Raw genomic sequence first — 13,356 nt, 5'->3', positions numbered from 1 at the left:
CAAATGTAAAAGTTTGGGTTGTGTTTAAATTATGCTGGAGTGAGAGACTCAGACTGAGTTTACATTACATCGTTTACATCCAGGGTAAGCTGAAGACATGTTTTAAGCCGAAGACATGTTCATGGTTCCTCCGCTGGTTGTGGAGCCAGACTATAGTTTGAAAAATCCATTAACACATTCCTACACGCACTGCATATGTCTTATTTGTAGTGCAAAAACAATACAGTTTGCAAAACGAAGAATAATTTTAACCAACATAAATGTACCAGTTTTTCAATAGGAAGTGTGGGCCTGCTTTTGGCTGTTGAGAGAATCAAGTTAATTAGGAGGATTGTTGTTGTTGTGTGCCTTCAAGTCATTTCAGACAGTGGCATATGCTGCCTCAGAGTCTGGTGGAGTCTCTTTCCCTGGAGGTTTTTCAGCAGAGGCAACATGGCCATCTGTTGGGAGGGCTTCGATTGTGGTCATGAAAGGGACGGTGGAAGGAAGTCAAGGGAGGGGGAGAGGCCTGGAGAGAGAGGGCCGGTGGAAATTTGAACAGGGGGGGGGGCACATTTGGCCCCCTGGCTGGACTTCGGACATGATTGCATGACCCCTAGTGGCGCAGTGGGTTAAACCACTGAGCTGCTGAACTTGCTGACTGAAAAGTTGGTGGTTTGAATCCGGGGAGCGGAGTGAGCTCCTGCTGATAGCCTCAGCTTCTGCACACCTAGTAGTTTGAAAACAGGCAAATGTGAATAGATCACAAGGTACTGCTTTCGCGGGAAGGCAATAGCGCTTCATGCAGTCATGCTGGCCACATGATCTCAGAGGTATCTACGGACAATGCTGGCTCTTTGACCTAGAAATGGAGATGAGCACCACCCCCCAGAGTCGGACACAACTAAACTTAATGTCAAGGGGAAATCTTTACCTTTATCTGCACAAAATATCAGACATTTTGAAACATTAATGCAAAGGATAATAAAGCAGACTTCAGCCTGGATTACGCAATGACCCTTGGAATACTTTATCCCTATTTCCAATCATTAAAATAGAAAGACGTGTCTTGTCAGGAAAACAGACTTTGGTTTCTCTTTGGAAATACACATTTTCATTATCTTTTGGGTTCCGATATCCCAACTGGAAATGAAACGGTGGTGACAAGATTGCACATCTTCAATGAATCCTCAGCTATAATTTAGGTTATTAAACAGCCAACTTCCCAGAGGTGTTCTTTAAATTCTCATTGCTTAATAACCACCTTGCTTGGGAAAAGGGGGAGGGGTCTATGTCAGCTTCAAAACCGGGAGAGTTCATTGCAATCAATGGGGAAATAACAATTATAATAAAAAGGAGTGGGTTGAAGAAATGCCCTTCCTCTCTTCCCTCTCCCCAGTTAGAGCGAGCCAGCTAAGCTCTTGGATAAGGTGCTCCATTTTCCATCTTCAATTAGCACTAAAATGTCTGTTCGCTCTAACCTACATTGCTAAGGACTTCTGAATTAATGCAAACATTAACACTGATGGCCCACTTTTATCTCATTTTTCAGAAGAACCGAAGAGGGATGTGTGAAGATGAGGCAGAAGAGAGGTGCAAAATTATCAAGGCAAACAAACTAAGTGGAAGAGGATGGGAGGGACAGGAATACATTGACCTGGATCTTTCTGTGGGCATGTGCGTTTCTTCCACTCCAAAATAAAGCCAGACCTTGGATAGGCAAGCTGCACTGAACGGATCTGGCATTTGCAAATCTGTATGTGTGTGTCTGAAGAGTGTTTGGCTTTCTCCCCAGTTCTTCTCTGTAATTCATATTCATCAGACCTTTCTGTATTTTGAAGTTTATACAGCAATGAAATGTGGAGATGGGGAGAAAAACAACAAGTACCAGTCAGATTAAAAAAGTGTTTTTTTATTTTTAAATTAATAAAAAACCTTCAACCTGTTTTAAGCAAGATTCTGATTTTAAAACCTAAAAAATAAAATAACATAAACCCAAGAAGAAGAGCCTCGACGTCTCGCCTGCCCTTGGTTGTATGGGAATATTTTGGAGTCCTCCTTCTTTTATCTGTCTTCAGGGGAGGCTGATGTCTGTGTGTGTGCATAAGATATTTAAAGAATATATATATATATATATATATATATATATATATATATATATAATCTTAGAAATTTAAGTGGCTTCCCTTCTGGCTTTGCCTCCCAAACGCACTGTCCTTTTAGAAAGGGAAAGAGCTTGTGAGCTGAAGGGGGGAAACCATTCTCAAGAATGAAAAGCAGGAAAAGCGGGCAGGTCGAGAAAAGATTTTAGGTACATGGTAAGGTGTAAGACATAGCTTCTTTTCAGCTCTTTGGGGTACATCAGCTGCAGACTTCAAAAAAGTTTCAACAGCCAAAGTTGGGGTGTGGTGGAGAAGGTTTAGGGTATCCCACCCACAATAAAACAACAACAAAATAAAACAAAAACAACCCTCCCATACACACATACTTTGCACATGCGTACGAAGGAACGGCTGGCTGTCAAAAACCTTTTGCCAGCATGCGCACATACTGGTTCCTCTCCAAGATGGCAGGGCAACATATACACTTCCTTGTGTGTATAAAACCATGGGCAGAATTCAGCATGCTACTGAAAGAGGGTCCCAGAAATATATTTAACAACACAGCCATTTTGCACTGTTCCATCATTTCTTCTCAAGCCCCTCATGTGGCTCATCAGAAAGCTCTGTGGTGCAGCTCCCACCGCTTACGAAAAAAGTAACACCATCCTCCCAACCATTGGGCAAGGCTGATGATGGGTTCCTTCAGTGGGTTATACGCCCCTGCCAAGTAGGCTCACTATCGCCCTTGGCCTCTGTGCACAAACCAAATCTGAGGCCTGCCATGGGAGACCAGTGATTTCTTTCATCCAGAGATTCCCCACAGCCCCATAACTATTGCAGATGCTACAAGCATCTCTTACAACTGGGAGCCAAAAGGAAAAGCATGAGAGGACAACAAGAATACAGGAGGGCCAGTTTCCTTCCCTTCTCTTCACCCAACACACACACACAGTTTCAAGGGAGACCCCCACCCCCACAAACCCCAACACCCGGATCCAACGCAGCCCCCTTCTTTCCAAGCAGTGTTCTCAGAATGCCACTTGGATCTTGGTAATCCCGTTGCTTTCATCTGTGATGTATATACATTAGATATATTTATATATTTATATATTATAGTTATATATACTTTTTTTCTTTTTTAAAAAAGCGAAGAGACCAGTTATTAACTCTCCTGAAGATTGGACAGAAGAGGAGAAGCAAAAGAAGGACCAAAAAAATGGAACACGGGGAAGACTGATGCCATTGCATCAGTTTAAAAAACAAAAACTATAAAATATTCCAGTGCGATCTTCGGGGGGGAAAAAGAGGCCCCCACCCTATTCCCTGTGTACCCCTCCCCGATTTGTCAACCCCTCCCCACCTGACACAGCTTCTTCCCCCATTCTAAAAATATTAAGTCTTATCTCTGGCCATCCATGGCCGTCACGGCTTTCTGCTGAGAGGCCCCTTGCTGGGACACTGGAGGCCACATGGGCTGCTGATGATGGAGGTGGTGGTGGACATTGTGACTGGTGGGCGACGACGGAGGGATCCAAGCAGGTTGATGGTTGGGAGGCGAGGAAGCCCAGAAGGGACTGAAGCTACCCGGAGGTGAACAGGCCATGGATGTGATGGGGCTGTTGCTACTTTGGAGATTCTCTGAAGTCCGCAGCTTGGAAAACATGGCAAGAGCGTCTGGGAAGTTGGGAGGCGTGGCTGGAGTATTGCTGGGTGTGCACATCTGTAGAACAAAAAGAGAAAGAAGATGACAATGTAAGGTTTCCTATATTTGGTCGGTGTGGAACTACTGCAATGTCTTTCTTCCATTCCTACTCAAAATGGCCAATTATCAGTCAAGTGAAACCGAGCAAAACAGACCCTACACTTCATCCCTGTCCCATGTGTAACCATAAGTATCCACCTTTATTTGACATCCTCTCTTGCCCCCAACATTGCAGACCAGGGCTGGACAAATGTGGCTTTCCAGATTTAGCAATGCCCATTGAGTCCTAGCCAGGGAAGCCCATTGTGAAGGAGCATGGAAGCTGTACATCCCTCCTCTATTGTTTTGTTGACCATATCTAGCTGTTGGTCTACATATTAAAGCTGAGGAAGAGATGGGACATTGCTTGGTTTCCTTTTCACAGACCCAGAGGAAGAAGCGGGTGACATGGCAATAAACTGCAGCCTAGTATGTGGAACGCACCCACAATATCTTTTTCTTTTTACAACAACATTGAAAGGGGAAGGAAACCATCTTCATGTCATCTCCTAAGATATTCACACTGAATACCATAGTCTGATGACAAAAGAAACTTGAGTTGACATAGGATACAAAGGTGGTAAAGAATGCCATCTAGACAATATACAATCCAGGTGCTTCTCAAGCAAGTAACTCAGAACAGAAGATCCTGCTGTAGATCTGGAAGGAAAGATGGTCTACCCTGCAATTTGGAGCTCGCAGTCACAACTTCTATGTGCCTTACCAAACACAGAGGTGCAGCCTGGCCACAGTGAAGGGCAAGATGAATAATTTGTTGTACTTGTTTTATTATTGTAAATTATGTTTTATGCCAACAAATAATGGTTTCAACAATTACAAAACCTAAAATACTTGTACGTTATCAAAATGCTATGCATGTGTACATGCATACATGGATGCACACAGAGAGAAATGTGTTCGTTTTGCCCAATTTCTGATGAAATAGCGCAATCCGGGACTTTGGAGTCATGGGAATTCTTTTCTACAATGACGAATAGCCACCTGCCCATAATTTTACAATGAAAGATTATTTATTTCTGATTACAAATTGAATGGCTTAATAAAAGTGCTTGGAACCAAATGTGTTTGGATTCTTGGTGTTTTTGCACATATGCTCATAATGAAATACCATGGAGATGAGAAGCAAATCTAATCAGAAAATTCATATATGTTTTCTGTAACACTTATGTCCATAGCCCAAGAGTAATTTTATACACAATATCTTAAAGTAATTTTTGTATTAAACAAAGTTTACATACACGGAATCGTCAAAAGAGCAACAGTGTTACTGTCTCAGCTATTCTGGTGGATCATTTCAGATATTGGGAGTTCCAGATAAGGGATACTCAATCTGTACAAGGTGACAAAATATATTTCTAACTGGCATCATTAACCATGTACTAAGCTAAATTATCTGGAGAACCTCTACACAGCCTTTCCATCGACCATTGCTAAAGAGGTCCACTTCCTCATTAAGGTTGCTTGCCTTCACCTTGACCTGAAAAAGAAGTGACTTTTTAAAAGAATGACTCTCTTCAAAGCCCCATTGCCTAAAGGGCACAGATTCTCATCTATGTTGAAATTTGAGAATAGAAGCAAAGAGTGGCCCTTAGAATCAGAGTATCTTCCCAATAATCCCTTCTATTTGTTCTTGAAAGGTACTTCTACACACAAAGTTACACACACACACACACACAATAAAATTATATTCATTTTCCAGAAAACTATTAAGATGATTCTACTCTGCTGGAAATCTTAATTGAGGGCCCTTCTACACAGGCCTGCCTCCGTACGCCAGTCTCTCTGGTAAGTTTAGGGGGAACCAGGAGGCTGGGTAGATAGCCTCCTGGGTGAATTTCTGATTGATCTGGGAGGGCATCTGGCTACCCCATTCCCACCTAAAATTGTGGGGTTATGCTTTGTCTTTAAGGGCCTTGAATTGCTCTTAGAAGACTTTGCTCTTTTGACACCACACTTCTGCCACTTGCCCGCAGAAATATTCAGCGTTCTCTGTTCTGGTTGGGACACGTGTCTTGTTTACTCTAGTGTAGGCCTGTAGTATTCACTGGGCCTGCTGGACCAAAGACCTCCCCATGGATATCAAAACCCAGGGATACTCAAGTCCCATTGTATACAATTACATAGTAGAAATATATCCTTTACATAAAATAGCAAAATCAGAATTTAGTTTTAGAATTTTTAAACAAATTATTTACAAACTCTGGGTGGTTGGATCCATAGATTCAGAATCTGTGCAAGAAAGCCTGACTAAGTCTTTCTAGACAGTCAACATATTCAATTACAGATGTAAACAAAAACTGAACTCTATTGTGGAACTTGGAATCAGGGCTAATCAGCTGATAACAGATCTATATAGAATTTATTTTGAATTACACTTAGGGCTATAGATCGTAACACAAATGCCCTCCTGGGGCAGAACATCCTTCAATTTGTTTTTCGACTTCTCCACCCTGAAAAGAATGGTACACAAAGGCATCCAAAGGCAGTCCATCCAGTGCAAGAATCCAACCCAAGGCACTCCTCCCATCTCACGCCTGCATACTACGTAAATGCCTGGGGTGTTCTCATCCTTGGCAGACAACTTTCCCTTCAGGGAGGAATTCTGACGCGCCACAGGTAAGTGCAAGCTATTAGCATGTGCCTTCGGATGATGAGGCTATGTTATAGAGGCACACCTATTTTCCATTTCTCAATTCTGAGTCCAGCTCACCTTCCAAAGAAGCCTCTCAAATCATTTATTTTTCCTCTTTTACTTTTAATAAGAAAACTGTTCTCTTGATTTAAAATGACTTTGAGAAGCTCAGATACCACATCAAGGAAACCAGGAAGGCATTTTACACTCAACCACTCAAGGGTGGGTTTATGCTGATGAGATAAAGATGGGGTTTACATGAAAAAACACTGCAACGAATGCATTTCTCTGGTTTTACTGTAACGTAATAGATTTGGGGTTTTTTTTTTTAATGAAGTGGCCTCTTTATATACTCATCAATAAAGTACATTCAGTAAGGCCACAGAAAACAAGCATTCATTCCTCCCAAACAGGTACATAACAAGGTGCATATCTCAGAAATTATTCTTCAAAAAAAGGAATGGAAGGATTATCCATATGGGTCGTATGAATTTCCCAGTCCGTGAGTGTCAACTCAACACTATCATACTAAGACAATAGTGAGATTAGTCCAAACAGTGAGATTTGTTTCTCCATAGTGTGTTTCAACTTACATCAGGTGTCAAACTCATTCTCATTGAGGGCCACATTAGCCATATGGTTGCCTCCAATCCATGTATGGAGAATCCATAGAGACAGAGGCCAACTATCTATCAATCAATCTAACATATAGTGATCAACACTCTTTAGTTTTTACCCAGTTTGGATCCCCAGAAGTTACTGAACAACAGCTCCCATCCGTTTTGATTATCTGCCATGTGGACTGGGGATAATGGCACTTGTGGCACCGATGATGGGTAAGGTTAAAGGACATTTTAAAGCCTGACATCATATCCACAAGCCTTGTCTCTAAATTCAACCCCCATTATTCTGACTAAACAGAACCAACTGCAGCCTTCCAGATGTTACTGTATCACAACTCCCATCAGAATTGTTTCTCTACACAAAAGGAAAAACATGAACATGTCTTCTGCTAAAACACACATGTCAATTTTATCTCACATTCGTGAAATGAAACTGAGACAACTGCAGACTTTCATTATGTAAAAATATGACAAGAGGTACAGTATTTTTCCTATATGGAAAATGATACCACAATGTCAAAAAAGGGAAACAGAATTGAAGCATAGATGCATGTTGCTTGAATGCAAAGCTCACTTAATGTATGGAACATGACTCATTGCATGCAAGTAAAGGACAAATTTGGAGGCTGATTATATTCCACCCTTATGACTGTACCAGCACAGACAGCCCAACTCTCCAATTCCCATCCAGGAATCAAAGCCAAAGCAAAACATATGAAACAAGCAAGTGAATACTGCTACCTGGCTTATTTTGCTGCCTCCGTCACATTGGAAATACATCATGGTGTGCAGCTTTTTTCTTAATGGCCTTCTTCTGGAATCAGCTCCAACAAGATATCATGCAAAATTACAGGTGAGGGTTGGGTGCCCCTGTTCAGGATAATAGCCAGCCAGGCAGCCATGCTAATTCCTAGGATAGTCCATTACAAAACTATCCATTTTTTCTTTCCCTGCCATGAGTCATACTCCATGATCAATTAATATGAATCCACACAGAATGGGATCTCTTTGTTACGCATGCTTAATGCTATTTTGGTTGTGTAAGACTCCCCACTCAAAAAGTACTGGAGATAATGTTTTAAAACTTACTCCATAGTTAATATAACAACAATGACAACGTACTACTAACATGCTCACAATTTTACTCTAAAATCCATTAGAAAGGGGTTGGTCAAGTTTGCTTTGAGATTCAAAGAGCTCTGCCCTGCTGCAATCAGCAGAACTAAAGGCTCTACAGGATGGCCTTTAGCAACAATTTGAAATGTACTGCCTAGCATACTAATAGCATACTATATAGTAGGCATGGGCAAACTTGGGTCCTCTGGGTATTTTGGACTTCAACTCCTAACAAACAGTCAGTAGGCTATTAGGAATTGTGAGAATTGAAGTCCAAAACACCTGGAGGGCCCAAGTTTGCCCATGCCTGCTATATAGTCTTATTTAGCTTCCCTCTAAATTATTCTGTACACATGAACGTAATTATAACGCTGAACCTCAAATGCACGTACAGTAAAGTCTCGCTTATCCAACCTTCGCTCATCCAATGTTCTGTATTATCCAACATAGTCTGCCTCCCACCTGGATCCACAGCTGTTTCAATACATTGTGATGTTTTGGTTCCTAATTTCTTAAAATACAGTAATTACTACATAACGTTATCATTTATTGAACTGCTTTTTCTGTCCATTTGTTGTAAAACACGATGTTTTGGTGCTTAATTTGTAAAATCATCATGACGTTTAATAGGTTTTTCCTTAATCCCTCCTTATTATCCAACATTTTTGCTTCTCCAGCGTTCTGCTGGCCCGTTTATGTTGGATAAGCGAGACTCTACTGTATTCATTTTGTTTTGGTGGCTCTCATTGTAAACAAAGGTTCACATGGGAGCCAAAAATGCCAAGGATATCAGGATGCATCAACTCTTTTGAGTAACTGTGTTGCAGGTCAGACTTGTTTCCTCCATGACACTACAATTAATGAGGGCCTAAATAAGAGCCAGTATCCCACCTTGCCAAGGCAGATTAAATTTAAGATGAGTAGTGGGGTCTACTTTCGTGACAGCATCTCCCTCGATAAACTTGCACGAACTCTTCGATCCTCTGGGGGGGGGGGGGCTCCTCTCATTTCCACCGTCATCACAAGTACGACTTGTGGGGACAAGGGAGAGAACCTTCTCTGCTGTGGCCCCTTGGCTCTGGAACTCACTGCCTGGTGAGATTAGGCAAGCCTCTATCTTGGCAGCTTTTAAGAAAGACCTAAAAACTTGGCTCTTCTGATGTGTCTTTGGTGAGTGAATATATTTCCCATAAGCAGTCTGTTCCAACTACTGCTCCATCCTCATGAGGCACTCCCCCCCCCCTTAACGAAAGCCTAACTCTACTGTGTTCCTCCCTCAGAAACCCATTCTCCCTCAGAAACACATTCTACATATCTAAACCAGAGTTTTATCAATTTTATTCCTAGTACATTTGGCCCGCCCATTGTGTTCTATTTTTCTATCATGTTATTTTGAAACTGTTTATTTTATTTGATTATTTAATGTATTTATTTTGATGGTATTTTTGCTTCTTGCATTTTATTTTGCTGTACTGTAATTTTGGGCTTGGCCTCATGTTAACCGCGCCAAGTCCCCTTTGGGGAGATGGTGGTGGGGTATAAATAATAATAATAATTATTATTATTTGAAACACAACAAGATGAGTCCACAGCAGACGTTGGACACTTCTCAAGTAATGTGTGTAGATCCCAGTAAGGTGGCCTTTTGCAGCTGGCAATTTTGTCAGCTCCAATTGTGTTTAAGTGCAGGCCAAGGTCTTTAGTCACTGTACCCAGTGTGCCGATTACCACTGGGACCACCTTGACTGGCTTGTGCCAGAGTTTATTACTTAATAATAATAGTAATTCTATCCACAATATTTCATTTTGGTTTCACACAGGCATTGGTGTGCATTAATTCCACATAAAATGGGAACAGATCCAGACACCAAATTTCCGAGCAACCTATTTGAAAAGCAAAAAAAAAAGAAAAAGCATGCTTCCAGTAGCCCTTACAACTAGGAAGTTAGAAATCATGTGCTGAAGCCTGCAACAGAAACTCCCCTCTCTTTCTCCCCACTTCAACCGCTTACTTTATTGCTGTTTCGATTCCTTTCTCAACAGTCTGAATTCAAAGGGGATGATGACCCCCCCCCCCAAAAAAACCCCCAACCCTAATTCGATCGTCTCCATGCTGCTGTGTCAAAGCCAAGGCTGAGGGAAATGCAACAATTATTTTTAAAAGCCAGCGATGGCCTAACATCAGAAGATGCACATGAGGATTTTCATTAGATTTGGGGCATTGTTATTGCGGAGACTTGTTTGCGCCCCAGAGCCCGGCCCTGTTTCCTCAACACCAAAGGGGTGCATGTGATTTCTCTGAAAAATGTGCCGAGCGACCCGATGGTTGTCACATTAAACAGAAGGTGGTTTCCTGTGTGGCGGCCACCCCGGTTCATAAACGCTCTCTTCCACAATGCTCGTCAGACAAATGAAAGGAACGTCTAAGCAGCATGTGGCCGATAAAAGTGCCTCCGAAAAGAATGAAGGCAGGAGAGGCCGGCCTGTTTAGACTCAAAACATGGCTGCCCTCTCCAGAAAGCGGGGCCCCTCGTTGTAACAGCACTCCTGGGCTGGAGCCACTGCGCAGCACCGTTACCACAACAAACATTACAAAAAAACGAGCCGGAGGCAGCTCCCCACCATGAACTCCGCTCCAATTGGGTACACAGCCCACTTCTCCCCTTCCCCGGGGCATCCATTGCAGGGTCGCTCCTGGAGCTCAGCTTGGTGAAACTTGAAACCATTTGAGAAGCCGGGGATTTTTCAAAGGGGGAGGTATAGAAAAGGAGTCCCCCCTCCACAACACATTGCAAGGGTAGGGAGGGGGAAACAATACAAAGAAACACACACAGAACAACCTACAAATACTGCCCTTCTGGGCCGTTCCACACAGTCCCATATCCCAGAATAGCAAGGCAGAAAATCCCACAATATCTGTTTTGAATTGGGTTATCGGAGTCCACACTCAGATAATGTGGGATTTTCTGCCCTGATATTCTGGGATATAGGGCTGTGTGGAAGGGCCCTCAATGACGCCACAGGTCTATCTTGCTTAATACTGTCTCCCAGCCTTCCCCAAATTACCCATGTTTACTCAAATCTAATGTGCCATCGAATCTAATGCGCACCTCAAATTTCAAAACCCTGAAACAATAAAAAAATATTTGCTGGTGAATGTAATGCACAGTGGCAAAAAGTGCACTCTTTGGGCCCTTCCACAGCCATATAACCCAGAATATCAAGGTAGAAAATCGCACGATATCAGCTTTGAACTGATTTATCTGAGTCCACACTGCCATATATTCCAGTTCAATGTGGGATTTTATTCAGCTGGGTGGAAGGGGCCTTAGTAATTTGCCACTGCAGGTGCTGCCTGCTTAGGATTCCTTCTTTATAAATAAAAGTGTTGGAAAACCAAAGCTTTTAGTAATGGAAAAGAAAACCCTCAAGGTGCACCTATGCTGTAGAATGAATCCACTTTAACTGCCCTGGCTCAATGCTATGGGGTTGAGGGGACTGTAGTTTGGGATCATGGAGGCTGTCAACAAATGCTGATGCCTCACTAAACTACAAATCCCAGCATTGCATATCATTGAGCCATGGCAATTAAATAAGAGATAACATCCCTCAAATAGGAGCTCCAGGCGCTCCTAAAGCAGCTTCCCCTTTTGATTTAGCTCAGCACTAAGATTATCATATTACAAGAACCCTAATATTGGAGAAACCATTTAGCCAAAAAAAGCGAGCATTAGATTTGAGTAAATAAGGGAATGTCCTTCAAATATTTCCATCAGCCACAGCTTGCATGGGAAAGAATGAGGGATGATAGGTATTTTAGTCCAAAATCAGGGAGATACCAGGCTGAGGAAGGCACCGAGGGACAGCAGCACTGTGGGGTTTTAAGACAGGGTTTATTATTTTGTGCACAAAGCCCTTTCTCTACTACTGCACCATGCCTATGAAGCACATGGTATGGAATAGAAAGAAAATAATGCAAGCCACACTATTAAACAGTCAAGTGAATACTGCTAGACCAGTGGTTCTCAATCTGTGAGTTCCCCAGATGTTTTGGCCTTCAACTCCAAGAAAACCCAACTGCCTGGGATTTCTGGGAGTTGTAGGCCAAAACACCTGGGGACCCACAGGTTGAGAACCAGTGTGCGAGAACTGACATTGTAGGTAGTCTGTGGCATTAACCTCTAAAGAGCTGGAAACAAGGACTGGCATCCTTTTGGTTGGTGCCACTTGAAACAAACACATTCAATCAATTGTTCAAGGACAAGCAGACAAGTAGGTAAATCCTACTGTTCCAATGGGTCTATTCTACTTTGGGTTAACAACAGGAATTGAGGCCATGTTCCCAAGTTTCAGACCATAATAGTATCTGATTTTTGAACTGTGAAAGACAGAAAGAGCTGAGACAAAAACTGTCCCAACAAATCTACTGCTTTTTGCCACTTGGATACTTCCTTTTATCCCACCAAATCGGGAAGGTGAGGATTAGAAAGAAACCTAATACACTTTGGCTATGCCGCTTGGCTAGATAGGTCCCACTTGGTGATGGCAGGACGCTGGGATTTGCAGTAGGATCAGAAGCTTTATTAAGTGTACATATACGCTTCCATTAACCCTCAGTGAACTGTGAATTTCAGTGCATTTCAGTCGAAGTTAGACAATTCTCTGCAGCTCATTCTGTGTATTAGTGTCCTTGTGCAAAATGAGTAACATACCACTGAGATAACGAACGAGAAAGAGCCGCCCCTCTAATTCCCAGAATAAAAATATGCGTAAATCTGAGAAGGAAATCCCAAAAGAGACATTCACACGGGCCAATAATTTCATCAATTGCTGGATTCCACAAAAACTGAAACGTATTTCAAAATAAGTAGAGGAAAATGGAGAGTACATGAGGAACTAGAGGATCTACAATATTCAAGTACAGGGAATGAATCTAAGGAATATGTAAGTGCACCTTAATAAAGAAGGAAAAAACAGCTAGACCTCAGTTTGCCTATACATGTAACCCCCCTTCATTTTGCAATAGACATAAGACATTTTACACCCAAGGTACTGTTCGGATCAAGTGTGGACAGGTCAATCCTTGAAGAGCTCATCTTCTCAAGTCAACATTACAAGTGCTAAGTCAACATTACAAATTGG

At 42.2% G+C, this 13,356-nt stretch overlaps 1 protein-coding gene across 1 annotated transcript in view; it reads right to left on the bottom strand.

Annotated features, from left to right (window-relative positions):
* Positions 1 to 1,875: 1,875 nt before the first annotated feature.
* Positions 1,876 to 13,356, bottom strand: part of UBALD2 (UBA like domain containing 2) — a 41,602-nt gene continuing 30,121 nt past the window's right edge. The window contains exon 3 of the mRNA XM_060764619.2: positions 1,876 to 3,801. Within this exon, the coding sequence (XP_060620602.1) occupies positions 3,481 to 3,801 (321 nt within the window). The 3' untranslated portion in view covers positions 1,876 to 3,480. The remainder of the gene's footprint in view (positions 3,802 to 13,356) is intronic.

This window comes from Anolis sagrei, chromosome 2, assembly GCF_037176765.1.
Source record: "Anolis sagrei isolate rAnoSag1 chromosome 2, rAnoSag1.mat, whole genome shotgun sequence".
Taxonomy (NCBI): domain Eukaryota; kingdom Metazoa; phylum Chordata; class Lepidosauria; order Squamata; family Dactyloidae; genus Anolis; species Anolis sagrei.
This window is presented reverse-complemented; position numbering and strand designations above follow the sequence as displayed.